The following is a 26,002-nucleotide window of genomic DNA, read 5'->3' as shown; positions in this document are numbered from 1 at the left end:
TGAGAAAAGGTGAGGTGTTGGATGATGCTGCCGCTGGCGCCGAGGATTGCGAGTTGGACTCGATGGAGAAAGATCGCCCAAGGAGGTAGGAGGAAGCGACTCTCATCTTCTAAGGGTGGCTTCGACCGATCGCAGAGGAAACCCACGTCTCCTCCATGAACTGGCATGGAATGGTGGGTCCAAACGATGCACAACTGGTGGCTGCCCACCAATTAATGTTGTAACATGGAAAGCAACGGAGAGGAGAACAGAGAATCCGGACTCCCCGTGGACTCCTTTCCGCACGCTCTTGTCTGCAGTGCACGTGCAAGCCACCAACCGAGATGCATCCCCAAGCAGTATTCAAACAACAATATATCTATTCAACGAAAAAAAAATCGTTGCAACGATGGTACCGTACTAAATTTGTAACAAATCAATAACAGCCTTCATGTTTCATCAATTATTGTATATTTTATCAATTTTTATGAATTATACCTAACATTATCCCTATATATTTCACTCGTTTCCGACTGATGATTGATTTATTATAACGATGACGTGATATCACCGTTCCGGCAAATATTTAGTATCAAACAATAGGAACCTTATACGTAGCCATGCAATATAAGAAACTTTCAATACAATAGGGTTTTCCAAATCTAACAAAAAAAAATTAGAGAAAAAATAATTATAGGAGACAAGTCAAAATGGTTGGGTTCGATATCATGAACAATACCTAACATGATATACATCAACTTCCTTAAAAAACGGGTTTTATATCAACCACTACCATCCAATGACATTTGCAAGACCTGTGCTCTCAAGCTTCTAATTAAAGTTGGTGGAAACAGGATACTGGTTGGAGAAGGAAAGAATCAAGAAGTCAAAAGGTGTCTACAGTTACAGAAATAGACCGACTACTTTGCGTTTCCCATCCCCAAACCAATGCTAGGCGACCTTTCCCACTTACCTTTCCCCACCGCAACTCTCCATCTCTTCCTTCCATTTTTCCTAATATATGTACCATCTTAGCTTTCAACATCCCACGAGCTCACTCGCCCACCCACCAACCTCTTCTCTCCATTCCTTTTTTTTATTATCCTTATCCTTACAACTCCTATCTCTCATCATTTTCCCCTCTATCTCTTTGCTCCAAACAAATAAATTAGGCACCATCCTCTCTTCATCTTCCTTTTTATTCCTCAAAGCCAGATCCCATGGCTCTAGAGTCATGGCTCACCAAAGTGAGGTCAGCCATCTCGACCAGCCTCGACTCGGTCCGGTCGACGATGAACGCCACCGACGCCATCGCCATCATCAGCCGCAAGAAGGCCCATGTTGGCATCCTTGCCTTCGAGATCGCCAGCCTCATGTCCAAGTTCCTCCATCTATGGCGCTCCCTCTCCGATGTGCAGATCGCCCGCCTCCGCCACGAGACCATCGCCTCGCAAGGAATTCGCAAGATCGTCTCCGACGATGACTCCTTCCTCCTCAGCCTCGCTTGCGCCGAGCTCGTCGATACCCTCCGCCTCATCGCCGTGTCAGCCTCCACCACCTTAAGCAGCCGCTGCACCGATCCGTGCCTACGTGAATTCTACCGGATATTCAAGGAATTCTCCGACTCCGGCCACGACCCTCACCGGTGGGTTATGAGCTGGAAGGAGATGGAGAGCAAAGCCAAGAAGATGGATCGCTATGTAGCATCCACCGCCGCTTTGTATAAAGAGATGGAGGAGCTCTCGGAGGCAGAGCACGGGCTACGGAAGCTCCTGCAGTGCGGCGGCGGGTGCAACAAGAACCGCCCGGCGAGCAAAATCTCGGCCATCGCCGAACTCCAGCAAAAGATCTTCTGGCAGCGGCAGGAGGTCAAGTATTTGAAGCAGACCTCCCTATGGAGCTGCACCTTCGACACCGTGCTCTCGCTGCTCGCCCGCTCGTCATTCACCGTTCTCGCAAGAATCAAACAGGTATTCGGCATTGGATTCGAGTCACATCGCCTCCCGTGCAGCCTCTCGGCTACCGTCTACCCATCTTCCGACGCGACATCACCACCTCCGCCTGCATCGCCGTCCAAGAAGCAGCAGCAATGCGGCATCTTAGAGTCGAATTCGGCGATGTTGGTGCCGCCACCGACGACTTTGGGAGCCGCGGCGCTTGCATTGCATTACGCGAATATTATAATAGCGATCGAGAAGATGATCCGGTCGCCGAGGGCGGTCAGGCCGGATGCAAGGGATGATTTGTACAACATGCTGCCGGCGAGCGTGAGGGGAATTCTGCGGCGGCGGCTGAAGGGGGTGGGTGGGTGGGGGTCGGCCACCGACACGGCGCTGGCGGCGGAGTGGCGGGAGGCGCTGGCGAGGATCGGTGAGTGGCTGGGGCCGGTGGCGCACGACACCGTACGGTGGCAGGGGGAGCGGAGCTTCGAGGGGAGGCGGAGCGCTGCTGCGGTGGCGCCCCGGAACGGCGTGCTCCTCCTCCAGACGCTCTTCTTCGCCAACCGGGAGAAGGTGGAGGCCGCCATCGCCGAGCTGCTCGTCGGCCTCAACTATGTTTGGAGGTTTGAGAGGGAGATGGCCGCTCGGGCCGCGCTGAAGCACATGGATTCCAACGAAAACAAGTGCCTGGAATTCTAAGGCATCTGGCCTTCCTTTTTTTTTTTCCCCCTACGATTTTCTCTTTTTAATCTAATCCCTTCCATTTCCTTTCTTCTCGATGCTATTCAAAATCCAAGGCCGTGTGATCTTGATCGACTGGTTTTTATCATGCATAAAACTACATTAAAAATCCCTCCTACTGTACGTGGTGCATGTAATCAACTGACTAACATGTAACCCTTTTTTTTTTGGTCCAAGTTATTGTTTGGATTTTGAAGATGTTCTTTGTTTGAGATGTATGATGAACTCTGAGCCTAGTGTAAATAAAAAAGAGATGAAATCATGTTTCTATATATGTTTATCAAGAACAACCCAGGTGGTGGATCTAGTATCTTTTTATGTCCGTGTGCTTCTTTGGTTTGGATCCTAGCTAGTAAATTTTAATTCCTTCTCCTCTATAAGAATTCTGCTCCGGGTGCAACAAACTGTGGCCATTTGACCTCTGCAATGGGAAAGGAGAGGACGGGATCTAATCCATCTCCTTCCACCAAAGAAAGGGACAAAAAAGTAGGTTATGATTCTTCTTCTACGCTTGCTCTCTTTTGGGCAAAAGCAGGAGCGATGGAGTGAGTAGTGACGTTATCCGGACGCATTTGAATGGCCCCACAAACAGAGCAACCCGGCGCTACGGTCCCCATGCCGGATCTGGCTTCGCGTGTGTGAGCTGATCACGACCGTTCATTAAATGAACTCTTTTTTTGTGTTCTGGCCCTTCGAAGGATCCATATTTCTTGAGCGGCTCGGGTTGACCGATTGATCTTTTTCACAACATCCACCGTTAGATTGAATATTGTACAATTTTTAAAACATGATATGAGCTATACCATGAATTGAAGGAAGAGATTGAAATGCTTTGAAAGCTATGTAACGTTTTCCTAATGGGTTTGTTAGTGGTTCGTTTATATCCCGGGGCGGGGGGCGGGGGGGATAAGGAGAGGTGTGTTCTGGTGATGGATTCGGACACATAGGGTTCGATGGCATCAATCATGGTGAACTCATCACATACGTCATGCCATTTGTTTAAGCTGTCTCCCACCTGTGTAAATGGAGCAGCTGACTGGATAGTTGCAGGTTGCGAGAGAGAGAGAGAAAGAGAAAGAAGGGGGGATGGGAGTGACATGCTTGATTGTTATTTTAGTATTGCTCCTATTTTTGGTCAAATAGATAGAAATTTCATTACTTTCAGAGAAAAATTAGATCTCCTCTGAGTTATAGAGAACTAGAGATAAATCTTCAGCAATATTTTCAACTTAAAAATAACTATCCACTTGAGTTTTAAATAAAAATAGCTATCCATTTGAAACATAAGTTAAAAGCAACTATCCATTTTGATTGAAATGATCTTTATACTCTTATATCTTTTAAAATATTATAGTATTATATTATCATAGTATAATATTCTTTTATAATAAGATAGTATTACATTATATTAGTGTAGTATTACTTTATAATAATGCAGTGTTGCTTTATTATATTATGCTAGTACAATATTCCTTTACAATAAGGTAGTATTATATTATATTAGTGTAGTTTTCTTTCATAATAACGCAGTATTACTTTATTGTATTATACTAGTGCAGTATTTCTTTACAATAAGATAGTATTATATTATCATAATATAGTATTTTTTTATTATAGTATCACTTTACAACAATACAGTGTTGCTTTATAATAGTATAATATAATTTTATAATAGTATAGTATTATTTTATAATAGTGAGTATTGCTTTATAACTACAAAGATAATTGGATCATTTTGCCTCCATTTGGATGGTTACTTTTAAGTTATGTTTCAAATGGATAGCTGTTTTTACTTGAAACTCAAGTGGATAGCTACTTTGAAGTTTAAACTTAACTGGATAGTTTTCTTTAGTTTATCCGAGTTTTGAGTTGTTCTTTTAAAATAATTATATTTATCTACCATAAAATATCTTTTTATCTATATACCTTTTATTGTTATAAATTTTTGACTCGAAGATCGGTGCGACTGGAGTGGCAGAACGACAATGAGCGGATATGCAAAAGAAGTTCCTGATCGGAGTTAGCCCTAGTGGGGATTCTCCTACGCTCAAGTTAGAAACTTGGAACAGATGGGAAAGAATGAGCAAGCAAGAGATTGCATACCTGGAATCCCCTATAAACCTTAATTTATAGACAGAGGTGAGAACTGTGAGAGAGCAGAGGTGCGGCCCATGATATTTCTAGCTTGATCTCTCGAGATCTGGTGGTTGTCCATTGTCTTATCTGCTTAGTTGCCAGCTATTTCTAGTGGTCCCGGGATTTGAAAACCTACACATGAGCCCATGGTCAGACTTTCCCATTATACTAGATAAGGTTGGCCAGAGTACACTTGAGTCATTTTGTGGCTGAGGCTGTTCTCATCGTCAGTTCGTGCAGAGGCAAGTAAATCGGATTTCATCAAGGCAGAGTTTCTTATCCATATCATATGCCCCCTACTCCTGAGTCCAAGCTAGGATTGAATCGGATGAAGGGAGTATGTCAAGTCAAATCTGCTAAGGACACATGTCATGTGCTGGGTCCCTTAGTTGAAACGATGCATCTGTGTTATTTGGACAAGACAAAGCGTCGCATCAAGGAATCATCACAATTAACCGGGAGTCATTAGGTGGCCGCCATTAAGCGATGTGTTAGATTCAAAATGTAATGCATGCTGTTTAAGATGTGCTCATAAATAAGCCGTTCAGAGGGATTAGCTCGACCAATAAGGTAATGCCAAGTGGCAATCATTCATTAGTCTTGGACGAATCGATGCTTGATCCATGTCATTCGAAGCGCCTACAAGTAGAGGCCCGCTCCTCTTACTTTTACCTTTTGTTCTCATCTTCCCTTTTAAGCTTTGTGTCAGTGGTGATTCCCAAACTTTCTTAGTGATCCCAAGCCATTCTTTCTAGCAGCCTCTATCATGTGTCCAACCACAGGCTGGTTCCCTGAGCATTTCTCCTTCTTTCCTTTGTCCTAATTTTTTTCTATCAATTTTTGCCTGTTCCTTTCTTTTTTTCTTTTTCTGCTCACCTTCCTATCCTCCTCCATTTGAGTTTGTCATTAGATAGGTGAACCAAAGAACTCAGTAGGGATTGGTCCTTTGGATCTTCTTCTTCCTTAAGGTATGGCTCTGAGAAGTCAGGCACTGAGCACAAGACTGATGAGTCCTTTGTGTTCGGATATTTTCGATCGATACTAGATTCGAATGACTTGAGTCTGATCCGGATCCAGTTCGGGATTCCTTCCAAGTTCGAGTTGGAACTTTCAGGGTCGAGTGGCTGGATCTGCAACCCTCCCCTAGATTGGCTCGTGCTATATGAGGAGTCATTTTGGATCAGGCTTAGACTCTCCCTTCATCCTTTTATTGTCTAGCTCTTCAAATTTCTCAGCACGTCTTTGAGTTTGGTTGTACCGAACTCATGGCGCTTTGTTTGCAGTTTCATTGCTGCTTGCTTCCAAGTCGAAGTTAGGTCGACATCCCCTTTTTAGATCTTTTTTCACCATCAAGAGGCATCCCTACATTGGTGACTGGTGGTACATCTCTTCTCAGAAGGAGGTTACTCCTCTGATTAAGAGTGCTCCTTTTTCGGAGAAGGTGATGATTTATTCAGACCTTTGCCTTTTGGCCGACTCTTCAGGCTCTGATCTGCCACCATACCCCCCAACAATGGTGTTAATTACTCTAACTGCTAGTCAATTTTTTGCGGGCTCCTCTTACTGAGGTGGTTCTGGCAATTGAGGTGGCTTTGGTGGATCCCCACGCTGCTCCTTTCTACATCAAATAAAATGATCCAGCCGGCCACGTTGAATGAACTCCTCGATCTCATCTTGGACTTGGATGCACTCTTTGGTATTGTAGTCGTGATCGTGATGGTACTGACAGTACTTATTTGGATCATGCTAATCTAGTCAGGACTGCATCCTCCTTGCCTTAAGAAGTTGCTCCCTGATCTCCATTAGCACGTAAGCCCTTGATACTTTCAGGGGAGTGTAGTTCATGAATTTCCTTAGTGGCGGCAGGCGCCTCCTTAGCAGTGACATACACCATTGTCCTTTGGGACTTCTGGATCATTGGCTTTGAGGTGGAGTTCCGGATCGTCGGCATCTAGGTGGAGTCTTAGACCATTGTTGACCTCTTTGAGGATCCTCTCAGCTTGGTGAGAGCTTTTGGTCTTCTCCTTTCTTCTCTTCAATCATGGCATCAGCCAAGGTTCCATACATCTCGAATGCTTTCTCGACTCAGACATACTTTTTTACCCAAGTCAGCATTTTCATGAAGTCCTTCGGATATATCTTTTTTAGTGAGAAGAGCAGAGAGTTTTTCTAAAGTATGTCCTTTAGAGTGGTCATTGCGATCGATTGGTCTAGCTTCCTTGGTGGCCGTATTGAAGCGGCTCATATAAGCTTAGAAGGACTCTCCTTCCCTCTGCTTGATGTTAACTAGAGAGTCAAATCTTCGGTGCTATCTCTCACTGCTGATGAAATAGGTCATGAATGATTGACTCAGTTGGTCGAACCAATGGATAGAGCCTGGCTTCAAGCCTAAATACCAATCTCGAGCTACTTTTTTAGTGTAGAAGGAAAGGCTTGGTACAAAATCCTATTGTTTGCTTCGTAAAGAAGCATAAGAGCCTTTGAAGCTCTTTAAATGATCCACTGGATTAGTTGACTCGTCATAGATTTCTAGCAATGGCATTTTGAAGTGGATGGATAGCGGCTCTTGCATGATCTTGCTGTTGAAGGATGGGTTGGTGCGAAAATCAAACCCATCATTTCGATCTGAGGCCTGATGTCATAATGCCTTGACTCACTAGTTCATCTCTGGAGTTTGCGGTTGATGTTGACGTCGGCATCATTGGCTTTATAGGCCTCTAAGTAGCATGATAGAATTTGACCCAGAGTAGACCCTTTTCCAAAATGGGGGGTAGGAGATCACCTCCTCTATTTGGGACTCTTGGGCCAACCGAGCCGTGTCTACTTTTCTTGCTCTAGACTGTGTTGAGGAGGTTGAGGCAGTTTCCATTGGGATCTCTTTTGTGTGGGGCCTGATTATTGCATGATACAGACCACTGTGGTCAACATCTATACCTACTCAACAAGTGTGTTGAATTGGTTCGGGCTCTCTCCCTCAGTTGGTTGGGATGGTTGTGGTGGGGCCTCAGATTGTTGCATCGGAGCATGGTTTTCAACTGACTGAGTTGCCATGGCATTAAAATATCGTGAAGAGGATTTATGTGGTGGCATTGTTACTAGTCTTATGCTCTTTTCTGAAAGTGGGTTTTAGTCTTTTCTTTAGCACCAATCTGTTACTACAAAATTCTAACTCGGAGGTCGGTGTGACTGGAGCGGTAAGAGGATGACAGTCGGACCTACAAAAAAAATTTTTGATTGAAGTTGGCTCTGGTGGAGACTTTTTGACGCTCGAGTTAAAAATTCGGAATAGATGAGAAGAAATGAGCGAGTGAGAGATTGCATATGTGGGGATTTCCTATAAATCTCAATTTATAAATAGAGGTGAGAGCCACGAGAGGGCAGAGGTGCTAGAGGTCGTCTCGACCATTTCGGGTGCGTCGCACGCCATATTTCTAGTCTGATCTCTGGGGATATGATGGTTGTCCATTGCTTTATCTGCTACATCACTAGCTATTTTCGATGGTCGCGAGATTTGAAAACTTGTGGGGGAGCCTAAGATAGACTTTCCCATTATATTGGATAAGGTCGGTTAGGTCGTTCGTGACCGAGGTTGTTCTCATCTTCAGTTTGTGCAAAGGCAAGTACATCATGTTCGATCGAGGAAGAGTTTCTTATCCGTATGACTTTTGTAATTTTATAATTTTTATGATGATCCTGTAAATTAATTGCCACTCAGTGCAGCTATGCTCTGGTCATCGTTGTTTATAGTCAAAAGGGATAAAATATATATTTAATAATGAAACAACCACCTACCTTTCTAATTTATTAGACTTTATAAATTTCATAGCCACTTCGTGCAAATAAGTAGTAATTTTATTAGGAGGGTTGTTTCTAACTAATCCAAATTGTAGTTAATTGAATGCCAATGAATAGGCATTGATGGTAGGAGATATGTACAGGAAAAAAGGTTGCAAAGCCATGTTGCAAATTATTAGTTTTGCAAGCATAAGAGTATACACATACTAAAGGGCCATTTTTTTTAAAATTTAATAGTACAATACAAGGCCAAGTATCGAAAATTCTAGTAAATAAATAAGAACTCAAATCAATGCTCCCTTTCTCGATGGATCATGTTGCTCGAAGCTCTTCCATGGAAAGCCGGCCAGAAGGTCAATTGATTGCCCTTCATGTGCATATGTTAATATCAAATTCATATCAAGAGTTCGAGATTGGCTTGCATTTGCATGGCAAGAACTTTGTTAATCGCCTCTACCACCACTCTATGGTCTCCTTCAACCCAAATCTTTGAAGCATCAAGATTGATCCTTGCAGAGGGACTCCATCACAAGCACAAGCCAGCTTCGCATTGACCATACTAGTAGTGTGAAGGCATCTTGATCTTGCACCAATACACCCCATTGCCACACAAACATTCCCTTGGAGGGCCCTGTCAAATTTAACCTTTACCGTCAGGAAGGATCCAACAAAAAGAGGAAGAGGCAAGTGATTCCCAAAGAGATCAGCTTCCATAAAAGTTAGGTCCTGAGGCAGTGGAGCCATGGCAGGCACATAAAAAATGCTCCTTTGCCGCAGTACAGATTTGATGCTAATCCTTGTTGGATTTTTGTGGACTTAATTACGCCGAGCACTTGCTCTTTCCCGGGCAATCACATCTCTCACATAACATAGGCTGCAAGGGAGCTGTAAAACTTGACCACCAGACTCCCTTCAGCATTTCTCGGGAAGGCTTCTTGATGGCCCACCACAATTTCTGTATCTTAGAAAGCATTGTGTAACAAATTCGACTAACCGAGCAACATAGCATGCAATATGTGTTCGTATCTTCTACAAGATCTGGAGGCGTGCAGCCTCTTCCCACTAGCTTTCCATAAAAGAACAGCACCCTCGGGCTGGCTTCCATAGCCATCTGTGGCCTCTGGAAAAGCATCTCTCCCACATTCGCTCGCTTCCCATGTCCGTCTCCCAACCAATGGAATCAGGAAAATAAATAGAGACGTAGGAATTGGAGTCCTCATTATTCTATTTACCATGTTAGTCGAACACTAGGCATCGTCGTCCCAAGATTCGCATCCACCACACAAAATTTTCCAACGCAACGGAACCAGAGATAACCACGGATCCTTCCACGGTAGATATGTTCTCACCAATGTAGCCCAAATCCAAACTACTGGGCTAACATGCGATACCGAGGGACTCGAATTTTTGGACCACTCCAAATAAGGAAAGCTGAAGAGTTAGCTCGTCATTTGACTCTGTATATTAGAATCCAACCCCATAGAGCTATAAAAAGAGATTTAATATATCAGGAACAGAATATAAACACGATACTGTACCTTTTGTTCTCTTGTCAGGTTCTCTTCATTTTTTCTGTTATTCCCCAAACTTCTATCTTCATCGGAGGGCCGCATCAGCTCTCTAAACTCCCCATTCTTTTCCACTTGAACTTACTTTCAGAATGTTCAACTTTTTTGTATTAACATTCATTAAGCATAACTATATTTTATAATTAATTTTCAATGATTATTAGAATTAGCTTAGTCTCGTTGCAAATAATATATATGAACTTTATATAATAGTTGTATATATAATGATTATTGGTTAATGGATGTTATTTATGAATTTATGGAAAAAATGCATTTGCATCGAGTATTCCTTTTTCAACTTACGTAACATGTTTTTCTATTTTTTATTATGAAAACAAAAAACAGCAATGGCTACTAAACACGCTTTTTATTTTCAAAAATAAGAACAATAAAACAAATAAAATTTCTATTTTTATATTTCAAAATTACAAAATTGAAAATGATGCTGAACGCACCCTATGATCTGAAGGTCCGAACAGGGTTGCATTAAAGGTCCAGCTCAAGTTGGATTTAAGGTCTGGGTCAGGTTAGATTAAGGTCAGAGTTTAGATTAGCCACTTAAGGATCCGTGTCTGGGCGGCCTCAACACTTGGGTCCAGGTGGGGTCGGATTCTTGTCTTGCGCTTTGTGTTCCCTGTCAGGCCCGGGCTGGGCCAAGTGCGGACCGGACACTGCCGGTAATTCAATTGGACCCGGCGTTTAGGTCCAAGCCCGGCCCAAACTACGGTTGGGAGGGATTAGGGTTTATAGTTCCACCATACCCACTGCCATAACTCTCTTTTCCTTCTCGCCGCCCAGCTTCTCTTTGATATCTTCTCGTTCTTCCTGCCGCCGCCCGCCTTATCCGGGCCTCCGGCGGGCCGTAGGGAGGCTGGAAGTGGCGTCCTCATATTCCGGCGAGTCTTTTAGCCTTTCGGCGACTGTTCACAACGTTTAAGTCGCCGGCGGCCTGGCAGCAGCACGAAGCAAATCAGAAAGGACTCCGTACCCATCCTAGGGTTTGATTAGGCTTCCACCTTCCAAATTACTGTTTCTTCTTTGAGCACCAAGAGAAGGTACTCCGGCCACTCTTCTTCTACTTCTGATCACGATGCCTTGTGATTTGATGCTTGAATGCATTGCAATTTGGACTGATATTACTTGAAATAATGACCGTTGTTTTGAGTATTTCATGATTTAATCGATAAGCTATTCAAATTTTTATGAACATATTTCACAGATATTAATTGTTATTTCCGATCATTATGGAGGGAGCTTTTCTTGATATTTAAATAGTTGGGAGGGAGTTTTTCTCTTTCTTTGCTTGAGAAATCTTCAAATATTGAATTTTTTTGTCCTCCCATCCTTTTGGCGACTGATGAACTTCTTTCTTTTGGAAAAAAAAAAAAGGAATCATCTTTTCTATCTTGGTGGTTTTCGCACGTGGAATTGCCATATAGAGATAAAAGCATTTGCTAAGGAATCCTCCTTGGTAAATTTATAAACTCTTCTATTTGTTTGCTGATTTTTTTTTTTTTAAAGTATTTCCTGCCATGATCTTCCCCGGCTCCTCTTTGATGGAAATATACAGTGAATTATGGTAGAAAATATACAATTTTAGTCGTGAATTTTTAGTTGTTATTCAGGTTGGGAAATATCATGGGTGGCTTTTCTTTTTTGTTTTCTGGCGAAAAGCATGATTGAAGAAGATGAACTTTCTACCTTTTGTTCTTTAGATTTAATAAATGATTACGGAAATCTCTTTTTTTCAAAGATTTTTCCTCCAGGTAGTGTCAACTTTGTGGAATTCTAATTTGTGCATAAAAATATGTTTTTGGGCAAGGTAACAAATGAAATGTTAAAAGGTTTTATTGTTTCTTCCTTTGTCGTTCCAGGTTTTTCCCTTGAAGAAGCAAAAATGGTGAAGAAGAGCAAAAGTAAGTACTGCATGGAAAAAATATCAAATTCTTCAGATCTTCTGTGAATTTGGATGAGTTCTAACATTGTCTTTTTATTTATAACTAAGAGAGTAAGAGTAAGAGGGTGCCTCTAAGAAAGAAGTACAAGATATTAAGGAAGGTGCGAGAGCACCACAGGAAGAAGGCAAAGGAAGCAAAGAAGCTTGGACTGAACAAGAAACGGAAGGTCGAGAAGGACCCAGGCATCCCCAATGACTGGCCATTCAAGGAACAGGAACTCAAGGCACTCGAGGCCCGTAGAGCCCGTGCACTGGAGGAACTGGAGCAGAAAAAGGCTGCTAGAAAGGAAAGGGTAATCTTTTAGCCCTTTTGCTTTTAGTAGGTTTATCGCGTTTGGTTTTCTTTCTTCCTGGTGCATCAAAAGAACTAGGCTGTATAGAATAATGCTATAATTGCCTCATTGTCTTCATATGTGAAGACCAGACATTCATAGGAAAAGCTTTCCATGCCATTGCTTTCTTTAAAATATATTATATGATCTACCTATGTTATGATGTCAAGGGAGATGATGTTCATGGTTCTATTTAAGTAGGCTGAAAGTTGTCATTTGTCTTTCATTTTCTTGATTGATGAGGGTGATATGTTTTATACTAAAGTGCTATTTGCGCTTGATTGGATTGTGAAATTTCAAATAATTAGATATCTCTCATAGCATTACCATGTCATGATCATAACCGTAAATATCAACCCTTATCCCAGTTATTTGCATCTGGCAAATGTGTGTAAGCTTGAAGTACCTAAGTGTAATATAAACTATTTTCTTGGATTTTAGCAGCCTAAATGAGCTGTAAGAGAAGCGAGCAGGATATGGAAGGAGTATAGGATCAAAGATGGGAAACTATGAATGAAGTTCTATGTGAAGTACAGATTTGTGGATGTATGCATGCATAAATGCTCACACACCAAAGGAATTAAATTACATTATGTGGGCTTGACATAAATCTTGGATGCAGTTATTGGTAGTTAGACCTAGCAGACCGAACATTGAAGATGCATGGCTGCGGTTTATGGACTGCTAATAGCCGCTAGCTAGAGGGCTATATGAATCAATTTTGATTGTGGAAGAGGAAAAATTTTTCTGACAATTAACTCTGGGCTTTTGGAATATAGATAGTCATTTTTCTGAGGTATTGAGAAGGTAAAATGTGAGCATATATCTTTCATAATGTGACTTGAAGTTGGATTCATCTGAGAAATATAAATCACCTGGACTTTTTTATGCAGTATTCATTTTTCTGCTTTTGCAGGAGTGGGGAAATTTGATTTTACCATTAACCAAAGCTTGATGATAATAAAGGTGATAGGTATATGATATTTAGAAAGAATGTTTTTTGTTAAGTTGTTAGAAAATGTTTGGAACTTAAGGCATTTGCGAAATTTGACTATGGATTCTTGTTTTTGAGCAAGTAAAACCCATCTATGGATGGAAATAGAGGAAAAATAATTACATACCCGTCGCATTTGGAATGTTCTTGTTGAAATTGAAAATAGACATCTTCGGAGAGGCTTTTGTCCCTAGTGGTGGTCATGTTCTATATTAATTAAAAGAGAGAAGTGCAGGTCTGGTTTGTGCATGTGCTGGGCTTAACAAAATTACTTTATCTAGATCTTGAAATGAACTATCAGATGTGTTACAACAGTTTCACTGGGCCAAGTACTATTAAATTAGTCTTTGGAGCACTTGAGAGCCCTTTTTTTTTTTTGATTGGTTCCTGTATTGTTTATTCACGTTTGATACTTTCTGTTAGACATATTCCTATATTGGGTGTTTTGTTTTCTAGAACATTGATACACTAGGATGCTTTTTTGCTGGTCTAATCTTCGACAAGTGCATTCATTAGTATATGTTTACAATTGAGCTGGCCATCAGATATTACAATTTTTCTTAATCTCTCTTTGGTTGGTTGCTTGATCGCAGGCTAAGAAGAGAAAATCGGGTTTACTGGAGGATGATGATATGAGTCAATTGGCTTCCATGGCTGCTGCCAAAGAGCTTGAGTTTGGAAATAGGAATACAACAGAAGAGACTTCATCTGTAGCTAAAAGCCATGGTAATTGATATTAAAGGAACAGTATAAAACAAAGTATTGTCGTCTTTTTATGTCTTATGCATATTTGATCAACATTATTTAACATTCTGAATTGACAAGAATTTTGATTGATATCACAGACCATTCTGAAAGATCATTCTACAAGGAGCTGGTAAAAGTCATAGAAGCATCAGATGTAATTTTGGAGGTTCTTGATGCACGGGATCCCCTTGGTACTCGCTGCTTCGACATGGAAAAGTTGATATTGAAGTCAGATCCAAATAAGCGTATTGTTTTGCTTCTGAACAAGATAGGTAATTATTTTAGTTTCTTTCACATTGCTATGTTGATTGGATATCATTTCTATATTATAATATCTATTACCTAAATTTGATTTTGGTAGAAGTGAATGTGAAAACTGTCTCCTTATGGAACGACATTAAGATGGTCATTACTTATATTCTTTCTTATGTCATAGATCTTGTTCCTCGGGAGGCAGTGGAAAAATGGCTCAAGTACCTTAGAGAAGAGTTACCTGCAGTGGCCTTTAAGTGTAGTACCCAAGAGCAGAGGTCAAATTTGGGGTGGAAATCTTCAAAGGCAGCAAAACCAAGCAACATTCTGCAAACAAGTGATTGCCTGGGAGCTGAAACTCTCATCAAATTGCTAAAGAATTATACAAGGAGCCATGAGGTAGCACAAATTCTTTCTTTCCGTATAGAAATTATATAATTTAATGATGAGTCTAGAAGCACCTGGTGACATGAATTTTATATCTGTCATCTGAATAAAATTTTTAAGTATACAGCTAAAGTAGACATTATGATTCTGGGATGATTGTTTACCTTGTAGACGTAGTGGTCATTAAATGGACCATATTTTGATTTAGTGTTGATTTTTACAAATATATAGTTATAAATAGCTTGTATTAGTTTTATTGATTCTATCACTGCAAGTTTGAATGAGTAGATATTTGATCTGATGGATTAGATTTGATGGACTACAGGATTATTTCCATTTAGTTTTCATTTTTGTCAAATTATATTTGTTACTCACACTAGATTAGACATTGGTTTACTGGTGCAAATTGGTTCAGTGATTCAAGTGTTGGAGAAGAAATGGGCTTCTTCTGTCTGGAAAATCTATTTTTTGGCTTCAGGAATTCTTTCCTACTAAAACGAAACATGCTCTTGGCCAATATCGCATCATCTGTTGCATATGTTTTCATGTTGTAATACTGGATTGTTATACAAATGCTCGTTAAATTTTTGGACATGCTTATATCATCATATATTTAACTGAAATTGTAACAAATCTTGATCATGCGAGTTTCGTCTCTTGCTTGCTTAATTTTATTCTTGTTACTTAAATTTGACTGTGTTTAATTTTGAAAAATTATCTTATTATTTCTCCTTTTCTTGTTTACTATCATGAAGAATGCAATGCACGTGTAAGGACATAGGTAATTCTTTACGCAATTGTTGTAAACATACATTCGTTATTTGTCACAATTGAAAGTTCACAAGGAAAGTGTGTTATTTTACATCTTTTTACCATTGTTGTTGATTAGATCTACTTTGTAATACCATGAGTCCATGGCCAACAAGTTTGATTCTGTTATTTGGTATTACATGGAGCTCAATTTTGTATGTTGGCCAAATTCATTGTTCATTGTTTTGTTTAGGTAAAATATTGGGTGGGATTTTATTGGATGGTTGATACATGAATCCCTTTATGCTAATTTCTACTTTTTTCTGAAGATAAATTTTAATAATCTTAACACTTTTGGTATGAAATAGTAAAAGAAAAAGGAGAAAATATTCTCAATTTTAATATCTATTATGTAGTTGATTTATTGACATTGGGGCACAACCAAGTCTCTTTTCTTGCTATTGACTCTTTTTTATTACTTTGTCCATTACATGGTGCCCATATTTTTATCTGTTGAATGTTTGAAATCGAAATTATGCTACAATTTCTGCCATGATTGTAAATTTTAAAATGTTCGTTTAGGTTTTCAGTATGTGATGAAAGACCTGTGCTGTCAATTCTAACTGAACTGTTATTTGCTTTGGCAGCTCAAAGTATCAATTACTGTGGGAATTGTTGGGCTTCCTAATGTCGGTAAGAGTAGTCTGATCAACAGCTTGAAGAGATCTCATGCAGTCAATGTTGGTGCTACTCCAGGACTGACCAGATCAATGCAAGAAATTCAATTAGATAAGAAGGTGAAGCTATTGGACAGCCCTGGAGTTGTAATGCTCAAGTCTGGTGAGAATGATGCATCTATAGCTCTTCGCAACTGCAAAAGAATTGAGAAGTTAGATGATCCAATCACTCCAGGTAATTATACTTTTTTTTTCCAAAAAAATATGTAACTATACTAGAATTTCATTTGCTAGGTTGCATTTGAGTCATTCATTATGCATTTTGAGAGTTGTTTTTTCTCTTTTTTAACGCATGAAATAATGAAAAATTGCCTTTGGGTAATCAGAATCAGGGATTGACACACAGTACAAGTGAATTGGAAACATTTGCATTTGACTGCGATTGTTGGTCAAGTTGAGGCTTGTTTATGCTCTGCTGATTAATTATTAGGACCATTCGTGGTGCTCTCATAACTAATCCCTAAGGCTGTGTTTGGATGCTGGCTATCAGTCTTATAACTAATCCAAGGCTGTATTTGGATGCTGGTTAAATGGTGGTTAACATAAATTTATCCAAGCACCCTCAAAAAGTGGTGAATAAACTTATTTGGTTGACAAGTGAAAAAAAAGTACTTAACCAGGTTAAAGTTATTCTAGGTGGGAGGGTGAAACAACTTTAACCACCCAAAGCTTTCTCTTTCCCTCTCTACTTTTTCACTTTTCCTCAACTTTTTCCCCCTGCCTATGGAAGCACCAACCAAATAGCAAATAGAGTTATTTGCTGGTTAGCTGCTTAGGGGGTGAATACCAATGGTTAAAGTTATTCAAGGTGTGGTTGGCTATTTGACATCCAAATGCAGCCTAAGATGTGTTTATGATGCAAAACTGTCCTTTGATCATTACCTCTTCAACTAACATCTATTTGTAGTGATCTTGGTGGCTTTGATCCAAATTTTCCCTTAAAACTTGGATGGTTGATTGGAACTGTATGTTTAAGCTGGAGATGTCTTTCTATTCTCCCGAACTTCTAAAATGATTGCCACTCTTTTTTGTTCAGGATTTAGTTGTTGACTATTAGAAACTTAGTTAATTTGGTCCTATGAACTCTTGCAGTTAAGGAGATCCTCAAGCTTTGCCCGGCAGAAAGGTTGATATCCCTATATAAGTTGCCAAGCTTTATGTCAGTTGATGACTTTCTTCAGAAGGTGGCTACAATTAGGGGAAAGTTGAAAAAGGGTGGAATAGTTGACATCGAAGCTGCTGCAAGAATTGTGTTGCATGATTGGAATGAAGGTATGGGTTTCTTGTTTTTGCTTTTGAATTTAATTGAATTTGTAGTTCCCATTAATCTGACTTGCTGTGATGTTTCAGGTAAAATTCCATATTACACATTGCCTCCTACAAGGGATCCAGGGGTGGGTTTAGATTCAGCAATTGTTTCAGAATTTGGGAAGGAATTTGATGTTGATGAAATTTATAAGAGCGAGTCTTCATTCATTGGTAGCTTAGCATCAGTTGAAGATTACTCTCATGTTGAAGTTCCTCCAAGTCTTCCGCTAAATTTTGATGAACAGATGCTAGAGGAGGTTTGTTTCTTCTTGTTTCCTACTCTACTCTTTCATCTTCAAAGTTCTGCTTGGAAGCATGATGTGCTGGTTAATTTACCCAACATTTTTTTTGTCAAAAAAGAATGTATCAAAAATTGTAACTTTTCGTACCTGCCTCTGATCAACCTACTGTATTGTTCAATAGTAGTTCATGCTATTATTTTTATCTTGAAACCTGAAATAGTTGTCTGCTTATGGATGATTCTGTTCGTCTAAATTATACAGATATATTTTACTATAACTGTAACCCAATGGGATTTGAGTCTAAAATAAGGATCTTCCTAATGTTGATTGCTGAATTATGCAAACTACATTAAGGAAACTTGTTAGACATTAATACACCTAAGGAGAACCCAAAATCCTGCTCAAAGTTTTTTTAAAAATATCTTAAGCCAAGTGTTTCATCCTGGAATTAGCAATCCAGTGTCCTCATTTGTTTTCAATATTTAGTGTAGATTTTTTTTAAAAAAAATATATACTTCAGACTGTTCTGTTAGCTGCCATCATCTGGGGCCTCTGAGATGTTTGAGTCATTGGAATTCCTCTCATTTTGGTACAAGCGACAATTGTCATCTTGTTAAGACCATCACTGTTGCTTGATGTATTACAGTTTTTTTGTACAATGAAGTCTTCTCTTTTTCAAGAACAGTAGCACATCCTTTAGAGACAAGTTATAAGAAAAGGGCCGGTTATTATATACTGAGTTTGTGCATTGAATCATAATGCATCTGGTCTTGTAGCAATCATCAACCTTCAAATGGTCTGAGAGAGAAGCAAGTCTCGTAAATAAAGGTCATTTTACCATGTTAACATGATCATATTACCGTTATTATAAGGGCAGCATTTTGATTCACAAATGGTTGGGATTTTAGTAGAGCAAGGCAGTGAATAAGGTAATTGATTCTTAGTGCATCCACTACAAAAGTGCATTATTGCCCTTTTGTTTACATTATTTTTTTTTTGTTTTACATTATTTGTAAAGCATTTATTTGACAAGGAACGACAGAAGCAAAGTTACGTACCTTCCCCAAAATCTGCAGTCCTAGAAATTGCAATCTTATTTTGTTCCATGACCTTGTGGAATATATATTTCTGATCTCATGTTCAGTTTAATTATGACACTGATTAATGTATGAATAATGCAAATTTTCCCTTCCGTATGTTTATTTTCACAACCCAGATTTATTTATAATAACTCTCGTTTTTATCTTTGATCCAAGACAACATCTTGTGCATTCTGTGTTCCTTGGATCTTCTGAAGGTTTGAGTTACCAAGTAAGATTTAGTATCATGCTTTCTAAAACACGTTCTATGCTATTTTTAATTAGCCAAGATGCATAAACATGATGGCAGTGCAGTAAATTCTTGTAATCATGATAGAGCATATAATCTGGAACCTTTTTTTTTTTTTTTTATAAACCGAAGAGGGAATAACATTCATGTTTGAGCATATTTAACTGAGCTCAACTTTTTCAGGATCATGCAAAACAGAAGGAAATAGCTGACAATGAAGACGAACCCATGGCAGATGGTGGAAAAGACCTTGTAGATTCTAAACCCAGCACTGCTAGTAAACAAAACGAAAAGCTATATACTGCCGAAGGCATACTAAATCCACACAAACGAAGAGCAGAGAAGAAGAGGAGGAAAGCCCAGAAATTAAACTTAATGAATGATATGGATGCTGATTATGACTTCAAGGTGGATTATCATATGGGGGAAGTTGGTTCTGACCTGAATGCAGCTGGTGAGGACCAGAGTGATGGTGCAGATGACGCTAATGAAGAGGTGCCTATGTCTGGTGTTGAAGTGGATGCCTGAAAAAGGTTGAAGGTTAGGGAGATGCCTGCGTCATCGCTAGTTTTGCTCTTGTGCCACCATGCTGAGGATGACTTGAACCAGGCATTGCTCGCACCTGTATTCACAGCCTGCTGAGCTGAAACAATAGAAAGCAAATTACTTGTCAAGAAGTGAATCAAGATACTCGAGCAGTGTTTGCGCCTGAACTAGTGTTTGAGTTAATTCTAGTAAATTTGTACTTCATAATGAGATTATGATCGTAGTAAAAATGAGGAAGTAATCTAAGCGGATTTTTGGGCTAGTTCAAAAGAAATGAAGAGGAGAATTCTGTTTATTTAACTGTAATTCTGTTTATTTGACGGTGCTTTTTTTTTTAAAAAAATCCATCCCACATCATGCTTTTGATAACAAATATTTTCAAAGGTTGCTATATTACGAGTGGCATTGCTGGGCCTCTTTAGCTGGTTCTACATTCTCATCAAATGCCGGTATCTCTGGATCCAGCATCTTGTGGCTGACCAATGGAGAGAAATCTTGTGAAGATTTATATAAATGGAGGAGAAATTTTTTGTACATTGCTTGTGTAAAAAATTCGATGGGGAGTGTAACGTCTTGTAGAGTGTAACATCTTGTTCGATTGGTTATATTTAATATTTATAGTTTCAGGTCATCATTTTTCAATATATATTTAATATTTATAATTTTTTTTTTTTGTTTGAAATTTTGAACGATAAAAATATTTTTTTTAAAAATATTATGATATTTTGTGCTCATATTATGACATCTTATGTTGAAATTATGATTTTTTATATAAAATATCATAATTTTTTTATCGGATATCATAATTTTTGTAGAAATATTTTTATCATTTAAAAATTTTATAAATTTTTTAATGATAAAAATATATTTTTTTGATATTTTGTTAAAAAATTATGACATCATGTGCAGAAAATCATAATTTCAATACTGAATATCATAATTTCGACATAAAATGTCATAATTTTTGTAAAGAAGAGAGATATTTTTGTTATTCAAAATTTTAAACGAAAAAATAGAACTGCAGGCATTAAATGTAAGTTGGAAAGCATGATTATGTGGCCTAATCGGACAAGACGTGCGCTCCACATCGGATTTTCTGCACTGCATATGTTGTTTTATTGATCTCAAATCATCTCTATTTCTCAAATTGATAAGAAATCCATTCTTGGATTGAAATTTAGGGACAAAAACTAACTTTCAATCCACAGAATTGATATGCTACTCATATGCTATATCAATATTATATTATATTATAATATATTAAAATATATTATATTATAATATATTATTAATCATATTATTATTCAATTACATTGTACATTCTAATAGAACCATATTATTATACTTTATATTTATATTATGATTTATTTAATCTATCACTTCTATTTACCTTATTTTTTTGATAAATATTAGTATTAAAAATATATTACAAGTACAAATATCAATATTTATAATAATAATTAATATATTTTATAGAATTAATAATTTATAGAATTAATAATTTATCATAAAATATTTTTATATGATTAATAAATATATTTTTATAATATATCAAAGGTAATTTGGATATATATAGTTAGTGATCATGAATTGCCACTAAAAGCCAAACAAGTTATTTATGAATACTCGGGGATTTTCAATCGCAGAAATATGGCATATCAAATATGGTAATTTTAAGTCATCAGAGATCAAATTACTTTATGATAAAAATCATTAGTGATTTAAGATCATCTTAGTGATCCTATTTGAGTAACCAAGTACTATCTTGTATTTTACTCCAGTTATATGGAACTGTGTCAGTATATTAGGAGGTATAATTGTAAGGTGAAGTGGTGGATATCTAGATGCTTTTCTTTCTTAGTACAAGTGGATATCTAGATGCTTAAGGACCATATAAACCATATCTGAGCTAGAAAATACAACAGTGTTTCGCTGTTTGCACCTAAAACTGTATTGATATGCTTTTACCATCACAAAACCCATCATAGCCATCAATTTTACAAAAAGGTCTCTTAATCACTAAGGCCATATTTGATAATGCTTTAACATGATGGCTCATTTTAATTATACTAATTAAAATGAAATATTCCAATTAACTTATAATATTTGGATAACCAATTTTTCCTCTTTAGTAGAAAAAATCAACAAAATACATACATCATGCGACACCAGGCAACCACCCAAACATCCAACAAAATATTCTAAAACAATTTCTTCCCTTTTTTTTCATTTTCTCTAAATTATTTTAATATTGGAATAACTTATATACATAAGGTATCTTGTTTCAAGAAGAGGAAGACTATACAATATAATTTTTGCAACAGTTAAATTCAGCAAAACTAATTCTATTTTAGTTTCTATAAGTTAACATTTTAAAAATTATTTTCTAGTTTTAGAACTTTTCTAAATGTTAAATAGATTAAAAGTTTAATTTTGACTAAATAAACTCCGTAGTATTTAGGAAAAATTACAGCAACATTCTTTAAACTTTTCTCTATTTATATGCTGACCCCAAAATTTTAAAAAATTATAAACAGATCCTAAATTTTAAAATCATTACAAAGAGGCCTGGCCGTCTATCTCAGTCTAACAGTATTAATAGAAAAGATAAAATGACTAAAATACCATTATATCTGTTAGATGTATGTTCTAGAAGTCAATATGGCTGACACATTGTAATTAATCTAGGGTACAATTTTGTACTTAATATATTGATATGATTAATTAAAAAAATAAATTTTTTTTCATTCAAGTGTAATGTGTCCTTGAATTATCCATGGAATTAGTTTCGATACATACTCTCAAGGTATTGAGAATTAGAGACATGTATTTAATTCTTAAAGGCTCCCGATCATAGGATCATCATGAGGACGATGATAGATTCGGATAGATTGGCACACAAATCACTTCTTTCGAGATAGATGGGTCTCTAATATACTGTGTAGAGACACAGAGTGACGAGTGCAGATGGTTATTAAAGAACAACTAGTACTGAGCGTGACCATACGAGAGATCACTTGGATTTCTATTTATTCGTCAGTGATTGTCTCGATGCTGTAGCTGTGTGTTTGGTTCTTTGACTTGAGACGGTACTACTGCTCGCAGTGAGGCTGCTGGAGTTTGATTGACACATAAATATAAGTCTCAATGAGCCCTTGTAGTGGATATTGATGACAGTTGGTCCACTATAGGAGTAGGGTACGTATCAAGATGGGATCTATCAACCTTGATAGAGAAAAATAGTCCTATGAGATTTGAGAAGCTAATTCTATGAATCTATGGCCACAGTAGAGTGATTGATAGAAAAGAGTTTCTATAGACATCACATTTAGACTTGAGCTAATCAAATCTATCATATGATTGATGTTGAGGTTTGACGATTTATCCATGACTTGCCATCTAGTTAGGACTCATGGTAGAAGGACTGAATCATGCGTTAACTACATTTAGAGGTTCATTTCAGTTTTACTGGGTTGCCACTATATACTGCTAGGTGTCACTGGTGGATTGTGAGAGCTCACTAGGATTGTTTTGGATCAACAATTCTTGATTGAGTTAGAGTGAAATTGTTTCGACGTATTAAAAAGAGTTTCAATGATACAATGATATAGATTATTATATGTTTCACTACCAGATAGAATTGAACCTATGATGTCACACAACAAAGGGATCATATCTGGAATTAGCAATTGAGCTTATGAAGTGTCAATTGGATTTAGAGAAATCCATTGGGTTCATGGTAATCTTGCTAGCATATGGTTGGATCCAATTCCTCTTTCAATTAGGATTACTTATTTGATAAGTTAATACTGACTTAATTATCTACTGATTACTTATATGAATAAGATTCATGAGACTCTAATTATTGGGTGTCTAAGGTTATGGATCACATAAATTAAGGATGCAAGTCCCTTATGAATCTTCTTGATAGTTATTATGGGGCGCCACTTTAAATTGTTCAATTTGAGCGTGTCCATTGATTAGAGGGCCGTTAGTTCTCATATGGGGTGTCTCTTGGGTGCAAAATAGAGTGTCTAATTATGGGTGTAAGGGCTATAATAGTTGACGCCTAATGACTTCCTAATGTAAGTTGGATAACTTAAGTTAATAGGAATCCTAATGCAAGTAGGGCTTATATTATATGATTGAATATAATTCAATCTTCGTGCCTATAAATGGGGACCTCCTCTAAGGTCCTAAATTCATCCAAGCCGCCCCCTCTCCACGTCCAAAAAGCTCCCCACGCCCCTCTTCCTTCTCCCTTTCTCTTCTTCTCCCTTGGGCATCCCATACACGCCCCATACTTGGGACGCGCATCCCAAGTTTTTCATATGCCAAGGTGTTGGGTGGCCCTTCATCTACTAGTTGTTGGTCTCTCATAGCACTACAAGGCAAGGAGAAAGGCTAGAGAGGAAAAGAAGATAAGAATCAAGGAGAAAGATCAAACGTTGATCATGATCCAAGCTTTGTTCAGATTCAACAGGCTGAATTATAGAGAATCAAAATTCAGATCTTAGAGGGCTGTTTCAGACTGATCTTGAGTGGATATTCAGAGGTCGGACACTTATGCAGCTAACAGAGAGCCTTGTCTCTTCTAGATCCAGATTTGAAGAAAGAGATTGCGAAAAAGATATGTGATTTGATCATAATTTAAATTTCAGCATATATCAATTTCAGCATATGAAATAGATCCATGTGGTTTTATATTTTTATGTATGCAAAATTTAGATTAAAATTATTTTAATCTTATTCTCTACTGCAGTATTTAGAAAATTAAGTTTTGAAACACATGCATGCTTCAAACCTCAAATTCCAATAATGGTATCAGAGCCACAGATTTTCATATACTGAATTTTGATATACATATTTTTGAAAAGATTTTAAAATCAATTGTTTTCTTGATACATAAGATGTATGGATGGATCTTCAAATCTGAAATCTAATTTTGGATTTAGTTTTAGAACATATAGTTGATATGTTGTTATATGTATAGATCTGAATTTTGATCTAGAAAGAGTTCTAGTTAATGTTCATATGAAATATAGATGCATGCATGAAATCTGAAATTTTTTTTATGATCTTAATTTTGATTCATATATGTGATATATGATTATATATTTAGATTATAAATTTATTTTTAATCTTATTCATGACTAGTATATGAGATATATGATATCATGCTTGGATCTGAAATTTAGTTTAGATCTAATTATACAGCATATATATGATATATGTTTGTATGTTAAAATTTGAAAATTATTTTTATATTTTAAAATTTATATTAATATAAAAAATTTAGATTTAAAATATGATTTTAGAATCTAAAATTTATGTTTGTGCATGAGAGTTTTGGTCATGAAAAAATAAAAAATTAGATCATGTAATAGGATTACATCTAAGATTTTTGATTTGAGTCATATGGGTCTAATTCGATTAAGCAATTGATCAAATTGAGTCAGGTGTTGAATTAAGTTAGATTAATTAAGTTAATGATCATACAATTATTGTTGATCAAATCGATTGAGTCCCATATGTAGAATCGATTAACCTAAGGACCTAATTTGTCTCGTTGGTTTGAGCCCGATACGCTTGAGTAAACTAATTTTGATCAATCGATCTATTAGTATCTAAGATAAGTTAATGAGATATAATTATTTAATTAGTTCCATTAGCCGACCTGACTAATTTATTGGTGTCTAAGGAAGGCAACGGGGGGACCTCCACTGTTCTCTACTTACTTGACTAATTTGGAAGATTGGGTCTTGAATTAGGTTGCTTAGCATTTTGGTTTAGCCCATGCCAGTTAGATCAGTCATATGATGATTGATTAGATGAGATCTAAATCCAAATCTCTCTACAAATATTAAGTCCATAGATCTTTCACCATTGCAGATATGCGGACGTGTTACTAACGTTGATTATTCTCGATTGATTACAGTGGTTTAGTTGCATCGGGAACATGCAACCACTCTATTAGTAAAGAATTGCTCCAAGATAAAGATGGGGTTGGATCCAATAACTGTTAGGTGAGGGACCCAATGACGATCTTGCACCTGCTGTGAATGGTGAGTTGGGCTTAACTAAGAAGTGTGGGCAATAACTGTTACGTGAGCCCATATGACTTAGAGACCAAGTAGCTGCAACATGTTTAGTGAAGCATCTGGGCAAAGAATTATCCACGCATCGGTGTGCATGTTATCAGTAACTATTAGGTGAGGTGCATGTCATCTATAGGACCGCAGCACCCACTAAGAATCTTTAT

The 26,002-nt window shown here is 37.7% G+C and overlaps 2 protein-coding genes across 2 annotated transcripts; both read left to right on the top strand.

Annotated features, from left to right (window-relative positions):
- The first annotated feature begins 1,034 nt into the window (after window positions 1-1,034).
- LOC105042467 (protein PSK SIMULATOR 1) lies at window positions 1,035-2,769 on the top strand. Its single transcript, XM_073256764.1, has one exon. The coding sequence runs from the start codon at window positions 1,200-1,202 to the stop codon at window positions 2,616-2,618; it is 1,419 nt and encodes a 472-aa protein (XP_073112865.1). The 5' UTR covers window positions 1,035-1,199; the 3' UTR covers window positions 2,619-2,769.
- An 8,165-nt stretch (window positions 2,770-10,934) lies between these two features.
- LOC105042460 (guanine nucleotide-binding protein-like NSN1) lies at window positions 10,935-20,040 on the top strand. Its single transcript, XM_010919686.4, has 10 exons — window positions 10,935-11,214; window positions 12,034-12,075; window positions 12,165-12,409; window positions 14,036-14,168; window positions 14,288-14,461; window positions 14,626-14,840; window positions 16,226-16,490; window positions 17,408-17,587; window positions 17,666-17,880; window positions 19,378-20,040. Exons 2-10 carry the CDS (start codon window positions 12,057-12,059, stop codon window positions 19,720-19,722), a joined length of 1,791 nt encoding a protein of 596 aa, XP_010917988.1. The 5' UTR covers window positions 10,935-11,214; window positions 12,034-12,056; the 3' UTR covers window positions 19,723-20,040.
- Window positions 20,041-26,002: the final 5,962 nt, after the last annotated feature.

Source organism: Elaeis guineensis, chromosome 4 (genome assembly GCF_000442705.2).
Source record: "Elaeis guineensis isolate ETL-2024a chromosome 4, EG11, whole genome shotgun sequence".
Taxonomy (NCBI): domain Eukaryota; kingdom Viridiplantae; phylum Streptophyta; class Magnoliopsida; order Arecales; family Arecaceae; genus Elaeis; species Elaeis guineensis.
The sequence above is the reverse complement of the archived record's forward strand: the minus strand, read 5'-3'. Positions and strand labels throughout refer to the sequence as shown.

Bases quoted from the DNA above. Each gene is read 5' to 3' on its own strand.
- LOC105042467 (XM_073256764.1), top strand. From the start codon at position 1,200: ATGGCTCTAGAGTCATGGCTCACCAAAGTGAGGTCAGCCATCTCGACC.
- LOC105042460 (XM_010919686.4), top strand. The intron at 16,491-17,407 runs GTAATTATACTT...GAACTCTTGCAG, and splicing joins AGATGATCCAATCACTCCAG to TTAAGGAGATCCTCAAGCTT. The intron at 17,588-17,665 runs GTATGGGTTTCT...GTGATGTTTCAG, and splicing joins GTTGCATGATTGGAATGAAG to GTAAAATTCCATATTACACA.